This window comes from Ochotona princeps, chromosome 1, assembly GCF_030435755.1.
Source record: "Ochotona princeps isolate mOchPri1 chromosome 1, mOchPri1.hap1, whole genome shotgun sequence".
Lineage (NCBI taxonomy): Eukaryota > Metazoa > Chordata > Mammalia > Lagomorpha > Ochotonidae > Ochotona > Ochotona princeps.
The window spans coordinates 69789285-69815211 of record NC_080832.1 but is presented as its reverse complement, the minus strand read 5'-3'; the positions used below and the strand labels follow the sequence as shown (position 1 = coordinate 69815211).

Below are 25927 nucleotides of genomic sequence, written 5' to 3'. Positions count from 1 at the left end.
GATCCAGTTTGGTACAAAGTCACAAGGTACTGCATCATGGATGTCCCGTGAGGTAAATTGCAGAGGAAATTCCCTTGCTGGCACCTGCCTCTGACCTCATTTCTACCTCATGCACAGTAACACAAATTCGTACAGGTCTCCACTCTTTCCTGTCACTGGGCTGCTGAACAACCTCCACCAGCCCATGCCTGCCTTTCGGGGACTTATTTCCTGTGGAGGCAGTCCACCTAATACCCATCATGGCCTTTTCTGAATCAGCTTTACAGTGATACAATTTTGAGGAAAGGTATATACATATATATATATATATTTTTTTTCCCTCAAAATAGGCAAGCAGTAGATGCATCTTCTTTTTTTTTACATGTACCTTATTTCTAGGGTGCACTCTAACCATTAGAAGTAGGCTGCGTATCACAGGGAGCTGGGGTTTGCAGAAGAGAGCTTAGCACTGGCTGTGGCTGCTCTGTGCTTCTTGCCTGAATAGTTTCTGGGTCTCCTTGGTACCTATATTTGTCAGGAATGATGTAAAAACAACATACTCTTTCACAGCAAGTTTGTAGAAGGGTTAGTAAAGACTAGGTGGATGACAAGAGCACCAGGCCCATACCCATACCGGTGCCTTCAAGAGGCACACCATGTTCTGGGTGCTCACAGCATATTTCAGGGGGAGGGAATGCTCAGTGCACAGGACATCCAAGGTCTATGAGATAATTTGTTTCTGGCTCTGCCAAAGCAACCAGTGGCAGGACTCAAAATTCAATATATCTAAAGCAGGCTGGGTTTTAAGTTGAACATTTTCTATGGCTAGTGAATAGGCAAATGCCCCTTGGCAGAAAAAAAGGCACCCAATCCCTGTGTATCGTTAGGTAAAGTTGTTACTGTTTATCCCTTTCATGGATAGCTAGGCTCAAAAGGGTAATTTCTCTCCACAAATGTCACACAGTTCAAGCACTTTCTGAACTCCAAGTCCACAGGTAGCAGCGTGGAAGTCCTTCTTCCCCTCATTGTTAATAGTCAGCAAGCATTTAGACTTAGTGAAATAAGCCAGTCCCCAAAGGACAAAGGTCATATGCTCTGATATGTGACAACTAATACACAATGTCACTGATACATGGCTACTGATATATATATGAACTGTACAAGGAAGATGAACATGCTGTAAAGAAATGGATGAATGCAGCAGTCATCTCTACTGATAATAGTGGCATTTCCATTGATACTTACAAATACACCTTTTCAGCACGATGCTGTTTTCTACCTTTCCCTATGCTTACCAGCCCATGAGACATTTATAGTGGTGAACTGAATGTGCTTTTGTGATAACTTGGGGACAAATAGTGGGAGGAGATTATGGGAAGGCAAGGAAAGGAAGGAGGCAGGATGGGCCCCTACGCTGATAAAACTATATTGTGGAAAATAATAAATAAATGCAATTAAAAAAAGAAAGCCAGTAGCTTCTGGGTAATGATGCCATTGGCATCTTCCTACTCCTCCGTGGAAAGGGTGGAAAGCTAAGGCCCATGCATGTCGAACCCTGGATACCCAGACTTCCTCACAGTGTTGGTTGAATGAATATGTTTACGTGTAGATGCCAAAGACAACAGCTGGGCTGTCGCCTCCAACTCTTGAATGTTCCTTATTCACTCTTATGTTATGTCTTGCCAACAGGCTTATTATGAGACTCCTTTGAAGGCATTTCCTTCCTGTCTTTTAAAATATTTATTTGTATTTGAAAGGCAGAGTTATAGAGGAAGGAGGAGAGACAGAGAGATCTTCCATCTGGTGATTCATTCTCCAAATGGCTACAATGGCTGGAGCTAGGCCAGCTTGAAGCCAGGAGCTTGGAGCTTCTTCCCAGTTTTCCACATGGGTGCAGGGGCCCAAGGAGTTGCCAGGTCATCAGCAGGGAGCTTGGAGCTGGATAGGAAGTGGAGCTTCCAGGACTTGAACCGGCACCCATATGGGATGCTGGTGCTGCAAGTGGAGGCTTACGTTACTAGGCCATGGTGCTGGCCCCTCTCCTCTCTTTTGGCAACTTAAATTTCCTTCACCCTGAAAAGCCTTTTGAAAGTTGTCAACCCCACAGCACAAATGAAGGATAAAGAAAAAGCCCAAAGGGCCTGGGGTCAGTTGTGATGCTGGCAGTACTGCTAATTGCAGTGTCTGAAGGTTTCCATCCATTGCTTTTCAATAAGGGTTTGTGCCCCAGAGAACCAAAAATGCCTTTCTGGCTGACCACTCATGCCAGTGGCAGATGTATTAGGCTCTACCAGAGCCTGGGTGGTCTGGGGGACAGGAGGTATCATACTGAGTGAAAGTGAAAAGACTTAAAGGAATGTGTGCTGTCATCTCACTGTGCCTTGTCTCCCAAACACCAGGAATTATGACATTCATGGATACCAGAGGGCCCCGGTCCTCAGTTGGGGGAGAATTAGGAAGCCATGTACTCAGGACACCCTCACCAGCTGGCATTTACCAGCAGATCCCAGTTGGGGAAGTGGGGTAGAGTGGGAAAGACTGAGTAGTTCAAAGAACAGCTCAGTTATTTCCAAATCACCTCAACAAACTGCTGGCAGGGCCCAGTGGGAAGGGGGCCAGTGCCCATCGTGTGCTTCAGCACTAGACACAGATCATTCCCAAGACACACAGTTAGAACAGGGATGCCAAGGGCTGCTGCCCGCCTGGGGCTGGATGATGGTCCAGTGTCTCATTCTTCAGGACGTGGCAGTTGGTAGGTCATTATGTTAGACCACGGTTGTCATTGCTGCTACAAACGTTAAATGTCAGGGCTGGAGGTGTAAATGGCATGGAGTTCTAAACGACCAGATATTTTTTTCTACAGAAAATCATAAGGCTTAGAATCATCTGTTTGTTCCAGACTGGACTGAATAGGCAAGAACTACCTGTGACGATGTTTTCAGAAGATCAAGCAGTTGTCAGTCTCACTCAATGTTCCTTGAAAGTGCCTGTGGACAGGTGGGTATCTGGCACAGTAGTTAAGATGAAGTTTGGAACACATCCATACCATATCAGCACGTCTTGAACTCAGGTCCTGACCCACAGCTTCCTACTAGAGCACACTGTGGAAGGCAACGGGTGATAATGTGGATGCTTTGGTCCCTGCCATCTATGTGGGAGAAGTGGTTTGTTTCCAGCTCCTGGCTTTAACCCGGCCTTGCCCTGGCCATTGTGGGCATTTGGAGAGTGAACCAGTGGACAGAAGCTCTCTGTGTGCGTCTCTCTACCTTTCAAATACACTTTTTTAAAAAAGATTTATTTTATTTTTATTACAAAGTCAGATGTACTGAGAGGAGGAGAGATAGAGAGGAAGTGGAGCTGCCGGGATTAGAACCAGCGGCCATATGGGATCAAGGCAAGGACCTTAGGCACTAGGCCACGCTGCCAAGCCCTCAAATACTCTTTTTAAAAGCTAAAAACAAAGTACCTATACAGACTCACTCGAGAGAGGTGTCAGCAGCTGTTCAGTTTCCCATCTGGCAGATGGGTGAAGCCAATCTCCTGTACTTCTGGAAGCCCACACACTTTCATTACCCGCAGGCTGACAGCTTGGCCACACTGCTCTCCGTACTGTTCTCGTGGCTCCTCTCTCAAGGCAGAGTTCAAGTTTAGTACCCCTGCTGCTCACCTGGCCTGCCCACCAATGAATCTCATTTTCCTTTTTCACCAAACCATAATCCAGCAAACACACTTTCCTGGTGTAACCTTTTTTACTCTCCCTCCCCAGTTGTAACGTTCTTTCCCTATAGTTCACTGCATCTAGGACTTTTAAAATTAATATGCTCTATTTTGATATAATTATAGATTTACATGTAGCTGCAAGAAACACCACCCATCATAGGTTTCTCCCAGCAGTACTCACGTGGCACCACCCTGCAAAGTGGCAGGACTGCAGCCCAAACCAAGCAACAGCCCTTCACGCCTTTAATCCACCCCCATAGGCACTGGTGGGATGTTAAATCCAGGGTGTCGGCATTCCATTTATATTATCAAGATTTTGATTTCTAATTAGGTCAATCAGGGGGCAGGCAAAGGGAGATAAATGGTCTCTCTGGGACAAATATTTCCTGGGGCTTCCTACTCCAGACTGTAAAACGTGGGGACTCGAGGTAGAAAGAGTTTATAATACATAATGATATGTCTTTATTTCATCAACAGAAATGGTGTCTAGACAAAATTCAGTTAACACTAGCAATTCAACTGAGTGAAAATTGTTTTTTTTTTGCACAATAGTGTATTTACAATGAGTAAATGAAGTTTCAATTCATTAGTTCATAGCAATGCTCTTCCCCCCACCCCCGCCAAATGTAAAAATTCTTACAGAGAAGCATCAACAGCCATTTCATTTTTACAAGAAAAACCACAAGAAAAACCACAATCACTTAGAAAAAAAAAGGACAAGCCTAAGAACTAGTACAATAAAATGATGTATTGAATTAAGTTACGTTAATCGCGCATAGAATCTGTGTAAAAAGTATGTAGAAAAACACCTGATGTAACCTGTTACAGTCGTTGACCAGTTATGAGAGGTACAGAGGGTTATACAGGTAGATATGTGTGAAAACTGTCCGTATTGTTCGACCTGGGGAGGTGGAGAGGAGGGGCTGCGGCCCCTTGCATACACTGAGAAGACCCTGTTTTGAGTATGGCCTCTGGAGTCTGTAAGGCATATATAAGAGGTGCACTTGAGTCAGACTGGTTCTGGAACAAACCCTCACAGGCCCCCACCAGAAAAGATGGCACTTGCCTCCAATGGCTCACTGCGTCTAACAAGCACCTGATGCTCCCCAAAGAATTCCCAATCTTCCTGATGACTCACCTGATGGGCCAGGTCTTCCACAACAAGAGTGTCAATGGGGCAGCCGATATTTGGCTGGATGTGGAATGCTCCCTTAGCGCTCTAGTGGGTGGGTGGGTGGGGTCACCACTCTGCCGCCACATGCATTTGTGCGGAGGACTTAGCATCAGTTGTAAGAAAACCCTTCTTGGTCCGAGTCCCTTCCCACTCTCCTGATGCACAGCTCCTGATGCAAACGCCCACTGGGAGCGTTTGGCACTGATTGCAGGTCTACCTGAAAACAATGGACTCAGTGCACTTGGGCTTTGACAAAGGGCCACCGCTTCATAGCTGAGGTCAATACACTGGAATGAAAGTGAAAGAGTTGTTTTCCCATTGTTTGAGGGCGAACTACAAACACCAAGTCACAACGTGAGGGAAGCTGGCCTCTGCGACCATGTGGATATTTTTCACAAAGTGGCAGTGTCATTTTCATATGACAATGGAAATGCACTGATATTCATCTGCTATAAATATTATCTCCCAGGATGGAGTGTAGGAAAATACTATACACTTACTTTTCTTAGCAAGTAATTTTTTTTGCACTGTCAGTTGATTAATTTAACCTCAATCTGCCACAATAAATTTCTCTATGTACAAATACCACTAGCATATACTATTTGTGGACCAATATATTCTATTCTGCAGCATCAGTGTTTGATGCTTGGGTCATAGGTGGCTCAGGCAGTATTATAAACATACGTCCTGCATACTGAATGCCTCCATGCATACCGAGGTCCTGCATGGTTTCCAACCCCACTTGCTAGACCGACTTGCTAGAACTTGAATTCAACAACGAAATCTTTCATTTGGAGAAACATGGATACAATATGTATCTTCTTTCTTGTAAAGACAATAAAACAAACAAACAAAAAAGATCTTGTGTTTTAGTCTATTTACAGCAATCTGAGGACTAAACTTGACTTTTACTCCCTGGTAGATCTGAGATGTCTCCTAAGCCATAGGCGAGAGCGAAGAGTTAGAAGTTATTTGCAAATCAGCTCCTAGTTAGAATGGGGCAGAGCCAGACAGGGGTGGCCAAATGGGGCTTTGAGAAGGCTCTGCAAGCTCTATGTTCATTTGGGGAGGATTATGCGACTCTGTGGCAGGCAGAGCAGCTTCCTGGGACAGGACTTTGAGGTTTCTTAAAGGGCTTCTTATTTTCAAACCTTTTTTTCTTTTCCTTCACTCTTCAAGGGGGACCCAGACTTAAGAAAGGATGATGTTTGTCTAGGCCTTTGGGCCATACAAACTTGACTTTGTGCAAGTTTAATTGCAGCCAGTCCCTTTCCTGCAAGTCCTGTTAGCTGGTCCCCAAATTCCTTTTTTAAGGAGAAGTGGCAGTTGGCATACTAAGCACTAGCTAGCTCTTTTTTTTCCTTTCTTGGAAAAGCAACATAAGAATTCTATCCAAAATGATAGTGTATCTTCATAGCAGCATACCTTAGAGACAGAGTTAATAAATTACTTCCACAACACATAAAATATCATTTTCCATGGCAGCATCCCTCTGATGCCTGAGTCACTGATAGGGTTCCCAGAAGGGGAGTCGCAGGATTGCCTAGGGAATCTGCAGCTTGTAAAGCAAATTTTTATAACCGTTTTGTTCCAGAATCAGCATGTCACAAAGTTCAGTTTCATTCAAGGCACCCCAGATGATGCAGAGAAAGCAAACACACACAGCGAAGCACATAGCTGCTTACAACCAGCTCAACCTGAACCTAGAGGACAAAGGCAGATCCAAGGGGAGGACCACATGCAGGTGCGAGCCTGTTGGTCTCAGGGTCAATGCCACTGGTTCTGCCTTAGTCCTACCCCCATCCCAGCTGCTGGGAGACCCAACCTAGGCTCTCCTAGGGACAGTCAAAATAGTCGATGACAAGGAAGGAGCCTTTGTGAATACAGCTGTGGGTCACCATACTGGAAAATCAGGCTCTTTTCAGAAAAAGCATGGGGTTCACTAAGGGACCCCCAGGCAAAGACAACAGGCTGGGCCTCTCCATTTCACTTGAGGCAAGTTTGGATTCCAGTTCCTGGTGAGTCCTCCCTTTGAATGACCCAGAAACACTTCTGACAAGCACATGGTTCAGAATGGCCAAGACACAGACACATCATACAGACAACTGCACAAAGCCAATCACTGTTCCTGGTGGCCAACGAATGCCTTAGTAACAATCCCTAAGAAGTGGAAAGAGAAAAGTTTTCACCAGCTTCCAATGGCAAGGGGCTGGGTAGAGAGAAAAAAGAAAAGGAGATGGGGTTGTTGGAAGGAGGATAAGGGCTTACTTAGGCTGGAGAGAAGTCAAGAGACCTGGGGCCTCTCACAATTGGCTGCCGCCACAGGTTTGGGTCATTGAGCAGAAGCAGGTGTGTGTATGTGTGTGTGGGGGGAGCGGGGGTTGGGAGGAGAGGATGGGATGTAGCCAAGAGGACCAGCTGAGTGGTGACCAGGGCACACCAAGCCAACCAGCCAGTGTAGATCTGGTTATGGTCTGAGCAGAAAACATTCCCTTAATTAAAAACGCAAAGGCAACAGGAGAGTTGATAAACACAACACCGGCCGCTGACTCCTCTGTAACAAAAGCCTTCAAATGGAGCTTTCATCCCAGCTGTTACCAATTCCTCACTATGGCAAACCTTGCTGGGAAGCACAGAACTGTTCCACTAGGCCAAGCGACTCCACCAGCCGACTGTCAGGAGACAGAGCTCCATCGCCATCCGTCTCAGACAGGCACACAAACATACACACACACGCACGCACGGCAGAGCAAACCAAAACCCAGAAGCAGGCTTTCCAAGTGGAACTATTTTTAAAAAGGAAAAGCCTTTTGTTAAAAAACAAAAACAAAAACACAAAAACAAATCCTACTGCATGAACCAACAAATTTCTGGCAGTCATACATATTTAAACATTTAGCACTAATATTTGTACAGAAAAGAGTTAATAATACTAAAACATGTTACTATGATTTCACTTTTCGCCTACTAATCATATACTAATGTCCCCCCTTTACATGCAGCTTTACTATTGTTCAAACAATGGCACAAAGAAAGAAACAAAGTCAACCATCTAACCCCCACTGCCCACCACCCCACCCCGCATCAAACCTTGAAGGACTGTCTTCCACAGCCAGGCTGGAGCGGCCCTTGGGCTGCACAGCAAGATGGGACCATTGGAGGGAGGGAGCCGCTGCCTCCTCCTTGTGGGGGGCACACTTTCCTGTAAACGTGGCCTGGAGCCCAGCCCTTCTCCATCCCCCCAGAGCCAAGGGAAGCTGCTCTTTTGGGTTGCAAGCCAACCTGTTTTTTTTTCTTTTCTTTTTTTTTTTTTTTTTTTTTTTGCAGCAAGAGAAAATGATCATCAGGTGAGGATGGGGGCGGCGGTGGTGTGTTGTCTGGGGAAGAGGGCTCCTGGTGATCTCTCTTGTGCAAAGCCTCAGCCCGAAGCTGGCTTTAGACAAGACACCTGTGGAGTAACCTCAGAACAGAACTCAAAGGAAAGGAGAAAGAAATGCACTGACCTGCCTCAGGCATGGGGCTCAGGCCGCAAGCCGCCCCCCTGTTCTCTCTCCTTCTCCAGGGAGAGCTGCATTCACCCCATGGGCTGCCTCTTTAAGGGCAGGCTCCACGGGCTGGGATTGGGTGAGATGTCCTGGGAGGGGCTGTCCTGGGTGGGAGAGGGGCTGGCCCACTGTCCAACACTTTCAAGAGTAAGGGGTCCCACTCCCCAGGTGGGAAGCTGTTCTAACTTGGTTTCCAGGAGCCAGTGGCTACTGAGTTCTGGCAGAGAATCATGGATTCTGCTGTTCTGATGCACCCTGGAGAGAGATGTCCAAACTCCCTCCACTTAGAAATCTGAACATCCACTATCCAGTGTGAACTCTCCAACTGTATTTAAACTTGACTTAGGGCTAGGTGGGGAGGAGGTGAAATATAAAAATATTCAAGCAGATTATTGTCTTACACATCCGAGGATGGATTTGTTATTTGGCAAGTTTTTTTCCTACATAATTATCACCTGAGTGCTTTTTCATTAGCTAAAATGTTTTACCTTTTAACTAAAAAGCAAAGAATATACAGTATACTTGAGTTATACTGAAGTTACAACTTCATTTCAGAAAAATAGGTTTGACCCAAAACTCAGTGCAAGTGGCAAAGTGGACCATTACTGTACAGTATCTGAGCAAAAAAAAAAAAAAAAAAATCCCAAATAAACAAACCCACAATGCTCAAATGACACCCTTTGGTGGTGCCCAAACCGAAAAAAAAAAAAAAAAAAGCCTGAAATAAAACTTTGAAAAAAGCTTCCAACATTGAATTTCATCCATAAATAAGTACAAATGGAATCATGAAGCAAAGGGAAAAAAATGACCATGTTAACAGCTACCAAATGAGGTCTAGCATCAGAGACAAAAACAAGAGGAATGTTGGAACTGGTGTATAAATGAGAAGGGAAATTCCCAGTTTCTGGATGAGAAAACTGAGGCATGCAGGACCTTTGCATATGGAGATATATATATTTTATATATATTATATATAATATGTACAGTCTAGCTATAAAACTTTGATGTGTATAGAAGCTGTCTTCAATGAAAAAAATTGAACATTCAGAAGAAATTCCTGAGATCGGATTTGTGACATGGGCCACTGAGAAAAAAATCCGTGGGTGGGTCCTAGAGGTGTTAAGAGTTTATCCCTGTGAAGACTGAAATGAACCCTTAGACAGACAGTGGTGGCACTGTCGCCTTCCTGGTCTAGGCAAGGGGTAGCACCATAGTGAATCAGGTAACTAGCTGTCGCTCCCGCTGGCAGGCAGGAGGGAATACTTCGGAACGGTATTGCTGCTGAGGCTGCTGTAGTGTGCACCGAATTCGAATTCCTTCTCGGCTCCTCCAGCCCACCGATGAGTGGGCAGGCCCCTCTGCGGGGCAGACCCCCGCGGCCCTGAGGACTGGGAGGCACCGAGTCACGAGGCGTAATCCTTCCTGGGCTGTTCGTCCGTTGTACACTTGTCGGTCATTTCCTGGCAGAAGTCCACGGTCACTGTTTGGCTTCTAGGTTCCAGGGGAGGGCCTCTCTCGGAGAAGGCTCCCGGGTCGGTAGCCTCCAGTCTGCCCCTGGCTGTACAGTTCTCAGCGGGGGCACTGGGACCCCAGGAAGGCCCCTGCGGAGCTGGCCCGGGTTCCAAGCAGCAGGGCGGTGGCGCGCTCTCCCCCACGGCACACTGGGAGGCAGCGAGGCTCTGCTCCACCACAGCCAGGGGCGCGGGGCTGACACTGGAGGCTGCGGGCAGATCCACCGGCCTGAGCACGGGGCAGTACCGGTGCAGGGCCTGGATCTGCTCGGGGCTCTGGATGTCTCGGCACACTTCCTGGGAGAGGCAGGAGAAGTTGTCCAGCAGTTCCCCCATGCACGCTTTCAGCTGATTCCTCTCTGATAACAGCTTCTCCTTCTCACACACCTGCAAAATCGGGAACAAAAAAGGCGGCTTCGTCAAGCCTGGGGTGCACACTGCGTGCATCTCAATTCTCAGGGTGTTTCCAACCTTTATTAAAAGATTTACTTATTCACCTGAAAGAGTTACAGAGAAAAGAGGGAGAGCGAGAGAGATCTTCTATCCACTGGTACACTCCGCAGCTGGCTGCAGTGAGTGGCTGGGGCTGGGTCAGGCAGTAGTCAGGAGCTGGGAACTTCATCCCGGTACTGCGTGTGGGTGGCAGGGGCACAATTACATCTTCTGCTGCTTCTCCCAGGCCACTGGCAGGGAGCTGGATGGGAAGTGGAGCAGCCAGGACATTGAGTGGTATGCACATGGGATGCTGCTCTTATAGATAGTGGTTTTATGTGCTATGCCACTATGCCAGCCCCATAACCTGTGCTTAGAATGTTCATCATGGGGACCAGCATGGTGGCTCAACAGGTTAATCTACCTGAAAGCATTGGCATCCATTTGGGTCTTGGTTCATGTACTGGTCGCTCTACTTTTGATAGAGTTCCCTGCTTATAGCCTGGGAAAGCAGTAGAGTATGGCCTAAAGCCCTGGGACCCTGCACCCACGTGGGAGACATGAAAGAAGCTCCTGGCTCCTGACTTCGGATCAGCTTATTTCTAGTCATTGCGGCCCTTTTGGGAGTAAGCCAGCAGCGAATCTGTGAATCTGCCTTTCCAATAAAAACAAATACATCTTAAAAATAAATGTCTTTCCTATAGCCCTTGAACCTTTTTACCCTAATTAACTATGTAAAGATTGTCAAAAATATAATAAAAAAATGAAAAAAAATTCAACAAAGAACTAGGTCAAGATGTAGGGACTCATAAACGTGTTTGGGACCTTGCACTGTGACACAGTAAGTTAATCCACCGTCTATGATGCTTGTGCAATTTTGCAAAAAGCCAGGTTTTGGGTATGTGTGTCGCCGGCCAGCAGCGACACTAATGACGAGGCACCCTTTTGAGGGTCTGGGAAAAGCTGGAACGGCAACCGGACCCCTTATTGCCCAAAGCGGCTGCTTTTATACTCTTTCTCCGCTGCTTTTTTCTCTGTAGGTCTTACTGCTTTTGTACCCCTCTCTGCTTTTTCTCCCTGTACGCCTTAGCTTTTCTCCCTGAAGAGCTTAGCTTTTCTACCCTTCTCTGGTTGCCCTGTTCTTCTTGTTCCATCCGTCCTTCTTCTCCCCGTCCATCTTGTAGCTTTTAGCGGCGGCTTTTATACCGCTCTCCACCAATCACTTCTCCCCGTGGGTCCACTTGGCGCTACCTGATAGGCCAGCAGCAATGACATAATCGCAGTGAGGCATCAGCCTATCCCTGTGACTTCCTGTTTACCTGCTGGCGAGACCGACCCTGCCTCCTGGCCCTGGGCCAGCCGCCATCCTGCGATGGCCTTTCCTATTCCTGGGAGCGGATCCAGCACCCTGCTCCCCACAATGTGGGAGATGGTGTGGCAGTGGACCTGCTGGGCTGTTGCGGATGGGACTGGGGGAAGAGGGGAACTTGTCCCTCCCGTGAACACCATCCCTGCTCCTCAGGTCAGATGGGTAGGCACAGCGGGGTAGCTGGCAGCAGCCAGGCAGGGTGCGGCGGGGCTGAGAAGTCACACATCTGGGAGAAATCATGTGACATACGACACAACCCACCCCCCTGCCCCAACTTCTGTCCTGGCAACCTGGCAATCTGCAAAGTGGGCACCATGAGAGTGGTCTTGACCAAGGCACCGGGCTCTTCCATCGGACTGATCCATAAATGGATCAGGACACCTTCTAGCAAGGAGGAATGTAAGGTGCCCATGTGTGATAGGCTTTTGGTCTGGCATATAGCATGCCCTGGTTAGAAGCACCAAACTCTAAGTGAGAGATGTACATTGTGAATTCCCACTCTGCATTGAAATGCAAGATGATATTTAAGGGGCTGCCAAAAGTGGATGGAAAATGTCCTCTTGATTTATCAACTAGGCAATTCCAGTAAGATGCTTTATATATATGCCTGGTTTGTGGGCTTAGAGAGATGAAGGGAGACAGAGCGAGGGCAAGAGATCTTTCATTACTGGTTCACTCCCCAAATGGTCATGATGGCTGGCACTGGGCCAGACCAAAGCCAGAACTCCTTCCAGGTCTCCTATACAGATGACAGGGACCCAAGCACTTGGGCCATCTTCTGCTGTCTTCGCAGGTGCATTAGGAGGAAGCAGGATTAGAAACGGGGCAGCTAGGACTCAAGCTGGCACTCTGATATGGGATGACGATGTTGCAGATGAAAGCTTAACTCACTGAACCATAATGCTAGTGCCAGATTTTGTCATGAGAGAGCTTCAAAACTTAGTGGAATGGGGCCTTCACCTCTGCCGGTGAAGCCAGCATCCCTTATGGGTGTCAGTTCATGTACTGGCTGCAGTAGTACTACTGCTTCTTCTCGCTTTTAATATTGTTTTATTTTTCTTATAAAGACAGATATTCAGAGAAAAGGAGATAAGGAGAGAAAGATCTTCCATCTGCTGGTTCATTCCCCAAGTGGCTGCAATGATTAGAGTCAAACCAATCTGAAGCTAATAGTCAGGAGCTTCTTCTAGGTCTCCCACATGGGTGCAGGGTCCCAAGGCTTTGGACTATTCTCTACTGCTTTCCCAGACCACAAGCAGGGATCTGGATGGGAAATGAAGCAGCTGGAACACGAAATGGTGCCCATATGGGATCTGGGTATGCAAGGTGAGGATTTAGCCACTAGGCTATCATGCCAGGCCCAGCTGCTCCACTTCTGATCCAGTTTCCTGCTAATGACCTGGGAAAGCAGCAGAGGATGGCTCAAGGGCTTAGGCACCTGGCTCCCATGTGGGAGACACTGAAGAAGTTCCTGGCTCCCAGGTTTGGATATGTTTAGCTCTGATCTTTGTGGCAATTTGGGGATTGAACCAGCAGGTGGAAGATTATCTTCTCTCTGTGTCTCTCCTTTACTCTGTAACTACCTTTCAAATAAAAAGAAAATAAATATTTTTTTTAATGAACCACGCTATACATAAAACAAAAAAAATTTTTGTGGGAATGTGTATTATGAAAAAACTAAGTATAGAGTTGCAAATTTTTTTTGCATCAAAACAAGCTTATCCTCAAATTCCATTTTCCATGATATTCTTGAAATAGCTTCTGGCTTATTTAGTAATAACAAAAGTCCTGAGAATTACTCAGCATGTGGTTACCCATGCCAGGCATGTCTGAAATAGAAGTAATTAGCATTATTCTATGCCTAGGAGAGGGCTGTAGGGCATGAGTGGCTGCAGATCTGGGTCACAGAGCTGGCACACTCTCACCCAGAAGGGCCATGCTTTACAGTAGCAGCCCTGTGCTTCCTTCACAGTATAAGTTAACAGCCGGGTGTGGTTATGGTGACAGCAAAACAAAACAACAAAACCCCCAAATACTGGAAGAAAAAACCCAACCAAAGAAAAAAAAAAAACCCTCATAATCCCTCAACTTGAAAAGCCACAAGTTTCAGCAAATTTTAGGACAACAGGAATTGTCCGAGAACCAACAAGAGGACAACGTTCAGACACTGTCCTTCCTAGAGGAAGCCATCATCTAGGCTGTGGGATGGGGAGACAGACACACTTCCCAGACTAACGGGTGAGCCCTCAGCCAGAGGTGAGACAGGGTCCTGAGGCCGGTGGCCCAGGCCAACAAGGGATGCAGGCATGGCTGATTTCCTGAAGCTGTGATGCTTGAGTTGATTCTGTCTCTTTACAGATTTATTTTATTTTTATTTGAAAATCATATTCACAGAGGGAAGGAGAGATAGAGATATATAGAGAAAGATTTTTCATTTGCTAGTTCACTCCCCAAACAGCTGTCATGGCTGGAGTTGAGCTTTTCCAAAGCCAGGAGGAAGAGCTTCTTCCAGGTCTCCCATGTGGGTGTAGACTCCTAAGATTTTGGGCCATTCTCTGCTGCTTTCTCAGGCCACAAGCAGGGAGCTGGATGGGAAGCAGAGTGGCTAGGCTAGGAACCGGTACCCACATCAGATGCTGGCATTTGCAGGTGGAGGATTAGCCTGTTGAGCCACTGTGGTGGCCTTTCTCTCTCCCTCTAAGATTTATTTATTTGGAGGTCAGCATTACAAGAGAGAAGGAGATAATAGGGAGAGAAATCTTCCATCTGCTGGTTCACTCTTCACATGGCTGCAAAGACCTGGGGCCAATCCAAAACCAGAAGCCCTCCTATGTGGGTTCAGGGGCCCAAGGCTCTGAACCACCTCTGCTGCTTTCCCAGACCATAATCAGGAAGCTGGATCAGATGTGTAGTAGCCTGGTCTCGATCCATTGGCCATTGGGGATGCCTATGTTGGAGGCAAAGGCTTAACGTGCTATACTACAATGTCAGACCCATCAGCTGAGCTGACCCTTAAGGCACAAAGGAACTGGTTAGAGAAGGAAAAAGTAGAGGGATGCCCAAAGAAGAGGGGAAACAGCGTGGGCAAGTGGCAGAGAGGCACAGAACGGCAGATGTGGGGGAGCTGCAGCCAGTTTCGCTGCATGAGGGGTTGGGCCTTGGGAAGCAAATGGCAGGTGATGCTGGAGGGGCAGCTACGGACTGGGTCACATAGGACAGAGGTCTTACTAAGGAGTGCAGGTTTTACTTGGTGGGCGAAGGGGGTCCTGGGATGTGGCAGATTCTATCTTGTGGATGTTGATCACAAAAAGTCAGTATCAGAGGCCTGGGACACAATCCTGCCTCTGTACACAGTCCCAGCCTCCTGCCAGTGCGCACGCTGGGAGGTGGCACTTGATGGCCCACGGATCCGGGACCCTGCCACCCATGTAAGAGGCTCACATGGAATTCCTGACTCCTGCCTGTGGCAGTTGGGGAATGAAGCCCTAAACTCCTCTGTGCTTTTCCCCCATTTTCCAAATAAATAAAATCAATAAAACTTCAGGGGAAAAAAAAGATCTTGAAGTTCAGCACTATCTTGGGAACACAGAACATGTCCCCAGGCTTTTCCAGCACCTCACCCTTGCTCTTAGATTCTCGCTCGGCAAAGGGTTTGCTGGCAGCAGTATGAGGACCCCAGCACAGTTCAGCAGCATGCATGGACTCACTGTGTTTCCGCCTGTCTCACACCTGGGCTGAGTTCCCAGGGTGCAGACACAGGAAGGACAGGCTGCTTGAGTCCAAGTTCAGTGCCTTCCATCTCCTGCCAGGAGCCAGACAGCCTGGATCTACTTGCTGTGGCTTAGGGCTGCTTCTCCGGGAACAGGCACTCGAAGATGAGCAGCTATCCCCTGAGACCCAGCACTGTGAGGCACAGTGAAGGGGCGGCAGCCGCTCTGATGCCAGACTGCAACCCTGGGGATCCTGGGACCCGCAGGGGCAGGTGGGCTGCTCAAGGCGCCTTCAGCGAGTTCCTGGATCTGAGTATTATGGAAAAAACTACATGTGCATCTTTGCATTTTTTCATTTGCAAAATTAGTTTGCAAAATAAACTAATATCTTAATTCTGTTTTCCATGGACTTCCTGAAGTTGCCTCCTGGATAACCCATCTCCAACCTCGATGGCTGAAGACTGGATTGGTGGGGGTGGGGTTGCGTTAAAACCCCTCTGTACAGGCTGCCAAGTCACTTCATCTCCATGGCAGGGGTCCCAGCGCCTAGTCCCAGCGCCGAGTCACAGAGCTAACGTGAGGACTGAGTGTGATCACTCACTAAGACAGTCCTGAAGACATCTTGGATACAGACAGCAGACACATGCTAAAGGGTCACCAAGAAGAACTCTCCCTGTGGAGGGCTGAGAGATATAAAGGGTCCCATACTGTCACCTCTCTGCGTAGGAGTGTGCATGCACGCACACACAACTTCTCCGTGTGGGAGCACACATGCACACACAGCTTTCCTACAGGTCTCCCCTCCTCCACTCCAGCGGCCCACATGGCTGTAACCTGAGGTCACCTGCCTGCTCCCCACAGTCCGGGTCCACTCACCAGTTTGCGGATTTCACATTCTAAATTCTGAATGCAGTCCAGCTTCCTCTTGCGGCAGCGCTGGGCTGCAATGCGGTTCTTGCTGCGCCTTCGGACGTCGTGGATGAACTCTAACTGCTCTGAGGTCAGCTTGTGCATCTTAATCATCATCTGGAAGTCGTTCCGTGGAAGATCTGTGATCTGGTCTACAGGAAAAGGGAGTTTGACCTGAAAGCCAAGAATGACAGAATGTGACAGTGGCCACTGGGCTGGACTTTCCATTTTGTTGACAAAAATGGTAAAACCTCCTTGGAGGATGACCAGGTAAAATGAAAGCTAAAAGCAACCGAAAGCAAACAGTCATCCATCCTTTCCTATTTCAAGCAGAAATAATTCACCATACCAGATAATCAAAAATAACAAGAACACACAAATGATGATGTATCTTTTCGAAGCAAGTGACATGCAAGAATATTGGGAAATGGGTCACTTTTCATTGCTGTCTCACTCCGTAAGAAGGCTGCTGCTAGTGTTGACCTGCAGCCACAGGTCACAGAGCCTAAGGCAGTAAAACGATAGGCACTTGGGCAAAGCACTGGAGTGAGCGGAGCCGCACCCACTGTAGAGATCTGGAAAGATGAAGCAATCAGCATTATTCTCAGTGCCGATGGCATCAGGGAGATGAATAGAAATCACTTGAAGAGGCTCGACCTACCCAGGAGGGGCGTCCAGAGGAGCCTGGGCCTTAGCCTTTGCCCACCAGAGGCCCCAGACAAATCCCTTCCCCCGAGTTTTGGTTTGTACGTGTGCAAAGTGGGAATATGTTTTGGCTGTATGATGCTAGAGAAGTGGTAGGCACATTTTCACACATTCCATGGCATCTTTCTTTTTAAAAATTAATTTATGTTTTTATTGGAAAGGCAGGTCAGATTTATGGAGACAGGAAGAGACACCAGGATTTTTCATCTACTGGTTCACTCTCCAAATGGCTACAGCTGGGCCCACCTGAAGCCAGGAGATTCTTTTTGGTCTCCCACATGGCCACAGGAGCCCAAACACTTAAGTCACCCTCCACTGCTTTCCCAGGCCATTAGAAGGGAGCTGAGTTGGAAGTAGAACAGCCAGGACTCAAACTGGGGTCCATATGGGATGTTGGTATTGCAGGCAGAAGCTTAAGCTACTATGCATCACACCTGCTCTTCCCTGCATATTTTTCTTTACAACATAACACTGAAATTCTTCTCTGGCAGAGGTGGGATGCCTGTTCCTGTCTCCGAACCGTTCGAATGCAGAGGGAGCACTGGGTGTCACTTCGGAGGCTAGCACATACGAGGCACTGTGGCTTCACAGGAGGCAGTTTGGACTGCATGCTCCAGAGGACCCCAGGTGCCACGCCTTGAGGACTGCAGGCAACCCCTTAGTGAGGCCCAGAGAGAGGGACTCTCCAGCTCCAGTCAAGCCTTCAGAACACCGCAGCCCCTTGGAGGCATGACTCCCACACAGGGGGAGATCCTGAGCCAGGGTAGCTCCGATGGTGGCCCCTGGATTCCCATCTCCCACAAACTGTGAGCTGTCCCATGGCCACTGTTGTTTCAAGCTGTGAAGTCTTGGGGGCTGACTTATCATGCCACTTTAGCTAACAAATGCAGGCCCTTGACTGGCAAGAGTCCTACTTTCAAACAGCTGACAGATCAGAGCAAGTTTGCATGATCTTTCGAAAAGGACACCCTCCCTGGAGAGATGGGTGTGCGTGTCCTCCCTCCGTTGTTGGCCACAATCCTATGGCAGCCTAAACCACTGACAATAGCAACCACTGCACCCTTCCCATGAGAAGATTCAGACCCAGCTACTGCTGGCACCCATGAGGGCTTCATGTCCTCACAGTTTGTCACTACCCTTTCTAAGGCTCTTGCTGATGGTTTAGGGGATTCCAGGGTCCATTCTGGTTCTGCTTCAGAAGCTCTTGGGGAAGGAAAATAATGTATTGTTAGGCGAAGAGATCAAGTGTTTCCCAGCTGCTCCTGCTCATCCTTGCTCACATTCACATTGGCTTTAGATGGGCCAGCAGATGGCGCTACAAACCTAAACTTTCATCTAGCACTAAGCCAGCGCTATGAGGGTGATTTTTAATTTCCCACACAGCTCCATCAACAGAAGAAGGGAGCAGAGATTAATTCTAGTAATATGCTATTTAGCCTGATATATCTGAAATATTCCCAACTCATAGGTAAGATAGGAAAATTATTAAGATATTTTCCATTTTTCAGTGGTGTATTTTTTACAGTCCAAAGTGAATCTTGTCCTTACAGCGCATCATGACTCAAGGTTTGCCACGTGGCAGGTGTCAGCAGCTAAATGTGTGTGGTTACTGTCGGGGCAGCAGCGCTCACTTGAGAAGGATGAACACACAGGCTCTAGTGAATTCAAGGAGTCAGAAAAAGCACATGGGTCTGGATTGGAGCTGATTGAAACACATTTGGATGAAGACACCAAGTCCCAGTTAGCATCTAGAGGCTGCAGTGTGGTGCTGGGGTTCTCCAAGGGAGTAAGGAGGAGGATATTTGACCCCAACATGCTCAGGCCTGCTTCTGGGTGGCCTTACACGTAGGCTGAGCCAAGTCCTGATCCTGGCATTTGTGGTGAGTTAATTCCAGGTACAAAGACAAACACAGGAAATAATCATTTGGCTTTTTTGCGGTCAAGTGCAACTTCCTCGTCAGGTCACTTCAGAGTTCTGAGCCTACTGAATGCGGTGTTGGCTGGAGCCTTCCAACGGGTATTCAGCCTCTGCAGGGTGAAGTTTGGCCTACAACACCTGCACAATTTTGTTCTATGACAGCATGTTCCACCATTCTCAGCACAGCCCTGTTCCAACAGCTAGAGATGGGCAGTCAGGACAAGCGGCTCCTTGTTTTGAGCTGGGGGAAGGCCGTTGTCCATGGGGCGGTGTTTGCACAGGGCTTATAATGATATGAAGAATGTTTGATCTGTCTTTTATATGCTTTGGTTAACAAACGGACGCTCAGATCCTGGAGAGTGGCTTGGCAACACAGAGGTCCGTCTGTTGGAGACACGGATGTCACCAACCAGCAGGGGTTGTGGGCTCTTCAGGGGCCGGAGGCACTGGTTCCTCTGTTGGCAGCCAAGTCGCTATACCTCTGCCCTACACTCCTATTGCTTTGGTTCCAGGGAATGCCCACCAGGAGCCGTCGCGTGGAAAATCTGCTTGATGGCAAGTAGAAAACACGATGGGAGACAGGCTTGGTAGCCACAAGGAAAAAATCAACAAGCTGGTTTCAAAGTCCTTGAAGCCAAAAGGCCACATGAAGTTTCAGCAGAGCTGATGCAACTCAAGCTGCTGGTCAGAGCATCAGAGAAAAAGAAAACAGTCAACCCTGGTTTTCCTTTCATGTGAGAAATCCCCTCTCATTTCTCCCCGTGAGCAGAGGAGAACACCTGTAGGTGAGCAGATGGACGGTCTGGGATGCACTCCTGCCTCCTAAACTGCATCCACGTAGGTTTGGAGCAGCAGCAGCAGGGTCCCTAGCCAGCAGGCACCTGCTCTGGAGGTCAGGAGTAGTGTCCAGGCCTTCTGGTCCTTGGGCAAACATTCCAGTCTTGGGCAACAACACAGTTCTGGTGGCCCACACAGGGTCCATGTGGGGTCAAAAGGTGAGACCAGATGACTTGGCCTTGGAGAATGAAAGTTCAAGGTCAAGGCCCTGGCTTCCTTCTTCCAGGGTGTTACTGTTACCCAGAAGGCCCCTCCACCCCCGTTCCTATCCTGCCCCACACTTGTTCTTCTGTTGGTTTTCACCTCAGGGAAGGCCTCACTGTGACTCTGTAGGCTCTCTCACTTAATGCAGAGCAGCCAACCTGCTCAGAGGCAGAGCCCTGCCAACTATCACCTCTCCTTGTGAAGCGTGGCCCTGCACAGCCTGTGACCACCGTGGCTCTGGGCAGGCAAGCTGTGTGCAAAGAGCAGGGCACAGGCTTTCCTGGTGAGTGCTGATGTGCCCACCACCTGGCTTTGCAGCAGGGGGGCAGAGGCCAGCCACTCTGTCAGTAAGCCAAGGGCCAACAGGGCACCAGGGGCCGCAGCCATGGTTTACACAGCAAGCCAGTGTTGATTTTAGCCAGCTCCTGCCAAGCACTGACTCTCCTCTTCCTTTTTGAATGCAACAGCCTGCAGGTCAGGCTTTGGCAGGGGACCTGTGGCGCCTGGCTGAGCAACAACCCATGGAGGGTTAGCCCTTCATGGTCTGCGCTTGGTGCCAGTCAGATGATGGTGCCTGCCTGCACCCAGCGGGGGGCCTTGATGGGGTGCAGCAGTGACATTTGGATGCAGTCTGAAGAATCAATGAACCTCTTGGTGTGCTGCGTGCATCTGCCAGGGGCCCCCATGGGAGTGGCTACAGCTAACCCCCAGTGCCAGCACGTCTCATCAAAGAGAAACCAATGAATTTACTTCTCACCCCAGCCAGCACTACCCCTGTTTCTTAGCCTCAACTACACTCTTCCTTCCCTGCCAAAAAGTCTTTCCAAAAAAATTACAGAATTTCATACAGAAAAGTTCAAACCCATACAACCCAGGGAATTGCTGGGAGATGGAGCAAGATGCCCACTGGGCTGAGGCTCTCAGGACAGGCATACCTGCTCAGGGTCAAACAGATGCTAATGACAAAAGTCCATCCGCCCCGGCAAAGAACCGTTTCCTGTACAACCGTCCTTCCACGTTCTTTCCCCATAGTGCCGTTTCCGGCTCAACTGTAGGACATCCCATCATGGTCTGCAAATCATTAGCTGTGTGACCTCAGACAAGTCTTTCATTCTGTGTCCCAGTGTTCTTTGCGAATCTGGGAACAGAGAGGTTACAGCTGTCCTGCTCAGCTGATAGGCTGACCCTGAAGAGTAAAACTGGCTAACGGTTAGAGCAAGTGCTTTGAAGAGTCTGAACGGCCTCATGTCTCCATCACATAGCTTCTTCTCCCGGGCATCTGGCGGGCTTCAGAATTCCAGAAGCTAAGAATGTTCTTCCCGAAAGCATGAAAACACTGCTTCCATCAGAAATAGAGTTGACTTCTGTGCTTCCCAGTGAGGCTTTCTTATTAAGCAGATCAGTTACAGACAATTCAAAAAACATGCCTGATTCACCAAACCGCAAACACGATTGTAAAAATTTTATACACAAAGCGTGTCTCAAAGTTAGCATGTGGGTGAGAGGAGTTAGTCAGACGTAGTTCTTCCGCGTTACTCTGGACTTTGTCTCCTCTCCTCATTTTCCCTCTTCCCTCCTCTCCTCTCCTTTTCTCTCTTCCCTACCTTTTCCTTCCCTCCCCTACCTCCTCTCCTCTCTTCTCTTCCTTTCTTACACACACACACACACACAGACACACACTGCCACGCCACATACACACTTCTCTTGCCTGGTCCTCTACTTTGCTGGGTGGATTAGTATGACCCTACGGTTGCAGTTTTCACTCAGTATTTACTCGTTCTGTTACACTTCCTTCTCCCACAGTGCAAGCCATGATAACGAAGCAGATCCAACTCATCAACACTTTTGGTTGTGCAAATGAATTATCTTTCTAGTAGGTCTTCACCAAAATCTACAATTCACTAGAAATGCTTTGGGTGTAAAAATCATACTACTTGGAAAGCGGTTGCGATTTCTCTATAATTTTCAAAGTTTAGAAACAAACCTGTAAACCACAATGAAATATCACGTCACACCCAGGTGGTTGTCACAAAATAAGTGCATAATAACAAGCACTGTTGAGGATGTGGGGAAACCAGATCCTTCTTACACTGCTGGTGGGGATGTAACCTGATGTAGTCAATGAGAAAACCAATCTGATAGTTCCTTAAGGGTTAACTATAGAGTGATCACAAGAGTCAGCAATTCCACTCCCACACATATAATGACACATAAGTCTATAAAAATCTTGTGAGCAAACGCTTATGGCGGTATCATTCACTAGAACCAAAACGTGGCTATTCCATTGGTTCCCTCAAGCCATGAAGACAGCAGCACAACAGAATATTCAGCAATAACAAGGAATGAATTCCTAATTATAATGATGTTCCTGGCTGGTTTATCAATGGCAAGGGTGAACCCTGAAAATATTATGTTGCATGAAAGAAGTGAGACATGAAAGACTACATATGGTAAGATTGCATTTATGTGAACTGTCCAGTGAGGTTAACGAGTGGCTGCCTAGTGTTGACAGTGTGTGTAACTGGTCTGGTGTTCCCTTTTGATGTGATGAAAACACTCTGGAATTGGGCAGTGGTGCTGTTTGTACACATTGTGGATATGTTAAAAACTACTGTTCGCTTTAACAGTATGGATTTTATGGTACGGGAAATAGTTCCCAATAAAAAAAAATAATGTACTTGGAACATACATATATAAGAGTCAAACTTTACAGAAAAAAATCTTTTCCTACCTGCTTACCCTGCAACTTCACTTGCAATGTTATCTTACTCTTCGACCTGATTTGATTACTGATATGGACACGTATTAAACAAATGAGGACCTTGTTATGCATTCTATTTTGTCACCTTTTCCCACATAATGTAACTTGTTCAGTTTTCTCATCACTAGAGGCAACAGATCTCAAATTGGCCTCTTAAAGAACTAAAACATATAGAAATAAAGACGGATGCATTGGTAACGTAAAAATTCAAATTTTCCATATTAGAAAAAGACTACGTAAGTGAAATAATAGAGAATTCTTAGGTAACATTTATGAAAAAGGGCACCATTCCTAACATTAGGGATTAGGATTCCCATAAATTCACTCACAAACTGTACAAAAGAAAACTGGGCGAGTACATAAACTGCAGTTCACAAGGAAAGACAAATAGTGGACACACAAAGCAGCCTTCAGGCAGTCTCCACTTTTTGTCCATCCAATTTGCAACAATTAAAAAGACTGGCAACGATTCGTATTCTTAAACAGGCAGAGATGGACACTCCCAAATTGCGATTGGAAATGCAAATTGCTACAACCTTTTGGAAAGGGAATTAACTAGGTGCTATTAAATAAAAGGGCACAGCCTTTATTTCATGTATAAGACTCAAATCTACAAAAATAAAAACACTAGCGCTAGCAATCTGTTCACAAAATGTTTATTGCAGGAATGTTTATAAGAGGGAAAAACTGGGAACAACTGGAATGTCTGCTGACAGGCAATAGCTGAATAAATCGTGACTTATGATGAACCCACAAAGTGCACGTGTTAGCCCTGTGGGATCTGCCTGAAAGCCTGCATGCAGGGGACAGCAGTGTGAGGGGCAAAAAAGAAAAGGTAGCTGCTGAGTAATTACACAGAATGATGCCATAAAAATAAAACCCAAACTTCTAAATGCATAAATGTGGACTTGCATTAGGGTACTTTAAAAGTCTCTGTGTATGTGGGGGTTCTGGCACAATGGCTTAATCCTCCCCTTTCAAGTGCCAGAATCCCGTATGGGTGTCGGTTAATGTCCCAGCTGCTCCACTTACCAATCAGCTTCCTGATAGTGTCCTGGAAAGCAGTGGAGGATGGCCCAAAGCCTAGGGACCCCGAACCCATGTGGGGAGACTCACAAGGGGATCCTGGCTCTGGATGGGTTCATCAATGGCTATTGTAGCCACTTGGGAATGAATCAGTGGATAGAAGATCTTCCTTCCTGTTTCTCTTTATAAATCTGCCTTTCCAATAAAAATAAATAAATCTTCTAAAAATAAGTCTGTGGAAAATAGAATTAGGAGATGAACCGGCGTTGGTATTTTGGGCAATGAGTAAGATGCTGTATGAGTTGCCTTCATTTCCTACTGCAGTGTGTGGGTTCAGGTCCCAGCTCTTTTCCTGCTTGCAGCTTTAACTAAAGCAGTAGGGGAGGGAGCAGGTGACAACTGAAATACATGGAACCTGGCAGCAGGATAGGAGACCTCAGTCGACTCTGACCCGGCCCGGCCCCACCTTAAGTGTGGCAGGCATTTGGGAAGTGATCCAGCAAGTGGAGGATCTCTGTCTCTGTGTGTCTTTCTGTCTTACAAATAAGGAAATAAAAATGTTTTTTAAAAGATGTATTCATTTTTATTGGAAAGATACATTTACAGAAAGGAGAGACAGAAAGATTTTCTATTTGCTGGTTCACTTCCTGAATGACTACAATAAGATGGAGCTGAGCTGATCTGAAGCCAGGAGCCAGGAACTTCCTCAGGGTCTCCCACGTGGGTGCAGGGTCCCAAAGACATAGGCCATCCTCCACTGCTTTCCCAGGCCACAAACAGGGAGCTGGATGAGGAAATGGAGCAGCTGGGACATGAACTGGGAACCATATGGGTTGCTGGCACTAGAAGGTGGAGGGTAAGCCTGTTGAGACACAGTGCTGGCCCCAAGCAAAAAAATATTCTAACAAATGTGTTTTGGTGCAATAAGTTTTTGAAACCTATGCAGTTTTTTCTAATATGTATTTCCCACAAACTTTTTGAAGACCTACTAAGCATTATTTTAGGCACAGGGAAAGTCTATTAACTTTGGTATATTAGGGCTGGAATTACTGTATTTTATTAAGAACAGAGTTTTTTGATTTTTAATAAGAGACAACATTGTTCTGACTTAAGCTTTGCTGTAAAGTCGGGAAAAGGATGGGAGAAGTCAATGTTTATGAGATGGAAGAACTACTTGACATGGAAAAAATCACAGTATTCTACAGAATGTGGGGTGTGCTATTATTTTCCTGTGATCTAACACTTGTGCTCCATTCAGAGCAGCAGGGAGAGAGATCAGATGAGTGATGGGCTGGGACAGGCCTCTTCTGGTTATGACTCATGTGTGGAAGGGTTAGTCTCTTAGCGTCACATCTGGGGATGACAGTCCCACCAGGGCCCACGTGACTCTCAACAGCAAGTTATCAATGCCCAGAGGCCAAGTCAAGTTAAGCCACTGAGACAATTCTGGGACAATCCCATCTCCTCCACTCTAGGAAAACTGAAGTGTCAAACTAAGCAAGACCCTAGCTATACTGAAGCTACATGCTCCAAACTGTCCTCCCTGCCTGTGCCTCCCCAAATGGTTTAGAGCTTCAGTTAATGTTTCTCTTTTCATTGTTTAAAAGGCAAACAAGAGATTTCTTTCTTTCTTTTTTTTTTTTTGTGAAACATGAGAAACAATCTTAAAAAAGTTGGAGTATTTTTGACGGGGAGACTTGTCCTATTTGTAACTATTTTGAAGGTTAAATGAGTTCTTCCTTGAACTGAATCACCACTTTCAGTTCTAAAGCAAACAACTGATGTGTCTGAAGAGAGGAGAACCCAAGTGTTGTTGATGGCACTGAGTCCTGGAAGGTGACTATAAGCTCTACAGTACAAGGACAAAAGGAGACATATGTGCAATTGACAGTGCTTGATTATATGGATGTGTCATACAAACACAACCTTGAATTGAACAGATGGCAGGAAACTCTCTTAAGGGAGAGGAATAAGCGAAGGCTGGAGTTGGTCCTTTTACCACTACACCATCCTTGATAATGTCAATTCATCATGTGGATGAGCTGGACCCAGTCCTGAGCTGTCTTATCAGGCTCACTTACTAACAGTTTCAGGGAGCAAAAGCAAATCTCATAAACATTGTGGTTG

General features: G+C 47.0%; 1 protein-coding gene across 3 annotated transcripts in view; it reads right to left on the bottom strand.

The window, feature by feature from the left end:
- Positions 1-8210: 8210 nt before the first annotated feature.
- Positions 8211-25927, bottom strand: part of BACH2 (BTB domain and CNC homolog 2) — a 374902-nt gene continuing 357185 nt past the window's right edge. For all 3 annotated transcript variants that reach the window (XM_058660792.1, XM_058660797.1, XM_058660790.1), the window contains 2 exons: positions 16317-16523; positions 8211-10316 (listed from right to left, as the gene is read on the bottom strand). In XM_058660792.1, the coding sequence (XP_058516775.1) occupies positions 9822-10316; positions 16317-16523 (702 nt within the window). In that variant the 3' untranslated portion in view covers positions 8211-9821. The remainder of the gene's footprint in view (positions 10317-16316; positions 16524-25927) is intronic.